Genomic DNA, 4,161 nt, shown 5'->3' on the forward strand with positions numbered 1-4,161 from the left:
ATTGGGAAGGAATGAAAAAAGACATTCAAAATTTCATCCGCACATGTAGCGAATGTCAGTTAAGAAAGATGACAAGAATTAAAACAAAGCAACCAATGGTGTTAACAGACACTCCAGGAAAAGCTTTTGACAAAGTCAGCTTGGACATCGTAGGACCTTTACCAGAAACAAATATATTCTAACTATGCAAGATTTATTAAGCAAATACTCTGTAGCAGTGGCTTTGGAACGAACCACAACTGCAGATATCGCGGATGCCTTCATTAAAAATCTCATTTGTCGATTTGGAGCCCCTAAAGCAATTTTAACGGATCTAGGAACTAATTTCACCTCCAACCTAATGAAACAAGTAGCAAGAAAATTTAAAATCAAACATTACAAAACTACAGCTTATCATCCACAAAGTATTGGCTCAATTGAAAGATCACATCATGTACTAATGGAATATCTAAAGCAGTATGTGAACAGTGCAAACAATTGGGATGACTGGCTAGATTTGGCCATGTTCTCATATAATACATCAGTACATGAAGGAACTAAGTTTTCTCCGCATGAATTAGTTTATGGAAAAATTGCTCGTGAACCAACCAGCACTGATCCAGTAAAAGAAAACCTAGAACCCATCTATGCGGATTACCTCCGAGATTTGCATATGACCATCAAGGAATTACAACTGTCGGCATCTAAAAATCTGAACGCCGCTAAAGCAAAATCGAAATATTATTATGATCAAAAAATTAATCCACAAAACTTCAAGGTAACGGATCTCGTGTATTTATTGAAAGAACCGGTCAAAGGCAAATTCAGCGATCAATATACTGGACCTCATAAAGTCATAGAAATTCTACCTAACCAAAATATAAAAATTCTAATTAAAGGAAATCCTCGTACAGTACATATAAATAAGTTGAAATTAGCTCACCGTAGACCCGACTAAAGACGATACGACAAAAAAAAAACAGGACAAACAACGACAGACGAGACCAACTAATTAAGACCTAAATTAACGCGTTATGAAATACCGTTCCTTAGACAAAATGCCAATTCCAAGGCCGAGTTACCTCCCAGAAAATGAAGAGCTGGAAGAATATTATGGGCCGATAGACGGGGTGCTTCCCACCAACCACCCCGATGCATATAGAAATCTATTAAGACTCTACTGCGTCGTGGTATCCTACCAACCATCCTCGTATGTATACAACCTCCATCGATTGTGTCAAGCATGTTACAATCGCTTGACACCCGAGGAACAGTGGCATTATGATGGCACGTTGTGTGCCAATTCCACACCGCCTGGGACTGGGTGAGGTGCCGAGACTGCGGCCTCCAATTAGGAGATGTACGACCGGCACATGACTGTACCGAATGTATAGAAGAATATTTTGAAATGTCGGCGGACGGCCTGTGGATGGTCCAAGGGGGCTATGTAATAGAAGTCATCACCCGATGGTGACAAGCCCAAAACCACTATATACCCACCAACATATATATATATCTTTTTATAAACATATAGCCCTTTTTATAAACATATTACACATATACAATATATATTAACATTTTCCTTTTTTTTATTACATATAAATAAACACAAACACACATATAAATGCATTCAAAAACAATTACCCCAACACGAATCCTCACTCCAAACTAATGAATGAATGCCTGTTGCAGAATAAATAATAAAATAAAATATTTCTCCATTTGTATAATAAAAACAATAATTCAAAATATCTTCAACGGGCACTCTTTCGTTAATTTCAAATAGAATAACGCGAAAATCATTTGTATTAGCATTAGAAGAACGATGCGTTTGCTTACAGACAATGTTAAACCTCTGGCTAATATTTATGTTGATACAATCCTCGCGTGCCATTATCGGATATGATTGTAATGGACACCACCTAAACGTGACTACCTTATCTCTGAAGACCGTAGGCGACTGTAACATCGATCAAGTTGTTACGAAGACTGAAGAAGTATACATTCAGCTGCTACAACTATCGGATTACAGCTACGCGGACATCATCCAGTGCAAGGTCGTAATAGATAGAACGGTCAGCTACTGCGGTATGCATTCTCATATCTCAGCAGTACAAAACGGGATAAGCGAATACTTAGAATCGATCACAGAAGAACAGTGCAGAAGAATGCACCTGTATGGCACCATGTACATTGGAAGAAACATATACCTCAGCAATTTAAAGGACAATGGCACAGTTACCAGACCTTTCATGCTAGCAGGAAAATTAAACGTCGATGGCAGATTCCAAGGAGCCCAATTTTCAGATCCATATGGATCTTGGGATAACGTCATCGTACAAGCCGTAGCAAAAATAACATTACGAACAGCTTCTGTACCTGTACAATTAGAAGCAAATAAGATAATGTTAAAATCAGGAACCGTATGCACATTTCAAAGCGGAACCTGCCTAGATGACGACGATGGATACACTTATTGGAAAACTTACCCAAAAACCACCTTCAAATTCGAACAATTTGATGTCCTATATGAAGGACTAGCATCAAGACTTACTGACAGCATAAATCAAGAAGAATTCCCGGCAGTATTCGCTTTAACCAAAGGGGACATAACATTTGCACTAACAAAAATGGGGGAAACGCCAATATGCGGATACACCCTATTCCAAACAGAACACCCAAAATTGTTCATTCTCGAAACAATTAAAGGAAGAACATTCATTGGGGAAAGAAAAATGCGAGTAGAAAATCTCGACATTTTTACCTACATAAATTCAAAATTTGTCTACATAGAAAAACACATAAAAAGCCAAGTAAACAATCTCTACAAAAACATGCTAACACAAAAATGCAATTTGGAAAAGCAGGTATTAACTAATGCCTTGACATTAGCAACTATAAAACCTGATGAATTTGCCCGAATAATAACAAAAGAGGCAGGACATATGGCCCTTGTGGCTGGAGAAGTAATACACATTATTAAATGTGTCGCAGTTGAAGTAAAAATTCGACACACCGAAACCTGCTTTACTGAATTGCCTGTCAAACATGGAAATAAGTCGCAGTTCTTAACACCTATGACTCACATCATCACCAACCAAGGAACGCATAGAGATTGTAATCAAATATTACCAGTAATGTATGAAATTGATCAAACTTGGCACAGAATTACACCGAAACCCATAGAAGCTGTACCACCTCAAATACTGCAACCACTTAAAGAACCAATATGGCGATATGTTAATCCATCAAATTTGGCTACCAGTGGAATCTATACTCAAGGTGATCTCAACGATTTAAGAGACCACATCATGTTCCCAGCCGAAAAATCAGCCATACTAAATTCCGTAGCTCAAAGTATAACTGGTAAAACCTTACCAGACGGATCAATTTCCATAATGGACATGATAAACGAGGAAACACTCAACAAAATAGCAGAAAATACAGCCGAAAAATTATGGCACGGATTCATTACATTTGGATCCTTCAGTGCAGGAATGTTAGCAGTCTTTATAATCTTCAAATTTAGCTGCACTCGCTATACGGATGCAGTTTCACCTTGTGCGGAGCAGCATGGAATTCGCTGACACATCTCTTAGTTCAACGCGCCGATAAGCGAAGACATACAACCAAACCAGCTGATGAAACGACCTCCAGCAACCGACCTCGGAACAATCACCCAGATACACCTGAACTTGAGAAAGTAGTTACCAATCTACAACAAATTTCCCTTGGAAATTTGCTTTCTAAGGGGGATGGTGTCACGTCCGGTGGTTCGATCGCTCATGAATAAGACAAATAAAACTTCAAATAAAAATTATGCCACGCGAGGAGAGAAGAATAAATAAGATTAAGATAAGCCTTAAGATTCTAGGAAGTAAGACGGTGTCATGTCCGGTGATTCGACCGCTTAAGAATCAAACGAATAAAACTTGAGACAAAGAATTATTATGAACTATTGTTGAAACCCAATAATGTCACGCAAGGAGAAGGAAATAAATAGGATTAGGATAGGCGTTAAAATTTCTAGAAAATTAGATATCGAACAAAACAATTCCAATTAAGATGATTCATTATCAATCAAAAGGTGTAACCATCATCATAGAGTACTTTCTCAATAAAGTTCACAAAAGGATTCTGGGACAGTTAGTGAAGGTTTTAACAAAGTTCAGTGAGTGCGAT

At 38.0% G+C, this 4,161-nt stretch overlaps 1 protein-coding gene across 1 annotated transcript; it reads left to right on the forward strand.

Annotated features, from left to right (window-relative positions):
- The first annotated feature begins 1,337 nt into the window (after positions 1-1,337).
- LOC143364080 (uncharacterized) lies at positions 1,338-3,566 on the forward strand. Its single transcript, XM_076804593.1, has 2 exons — positions 1,338-1,367; positions 1,821-3,566. Exons 1-2 carry the CDS (start codon positions 1,338-1,340, stop codon positions 3,564-3,566), a joined length of 1,776 nt encoding a protein of 591 aa, XP_076660708.1.
- Positions 3,567-4,161: the final 595 nt, after the last annotated feature.

This window comes from Halictus rubicundus, unplaced genomic scaffold (assembly GCF_050948215.1).
Source record: "Halictus rubicundus isolate RS-2024b unplaced genomic scaffold, iyHalRubi1_principal scaffold0254, whole genome shotgun sequence".
Classification (NCBI taxonomy): Eukaryota; Metazoa; Arthropoda; class Insecta; order Hymenoptera; family Halictidae; genus Halictus; species Halictus rubicundus.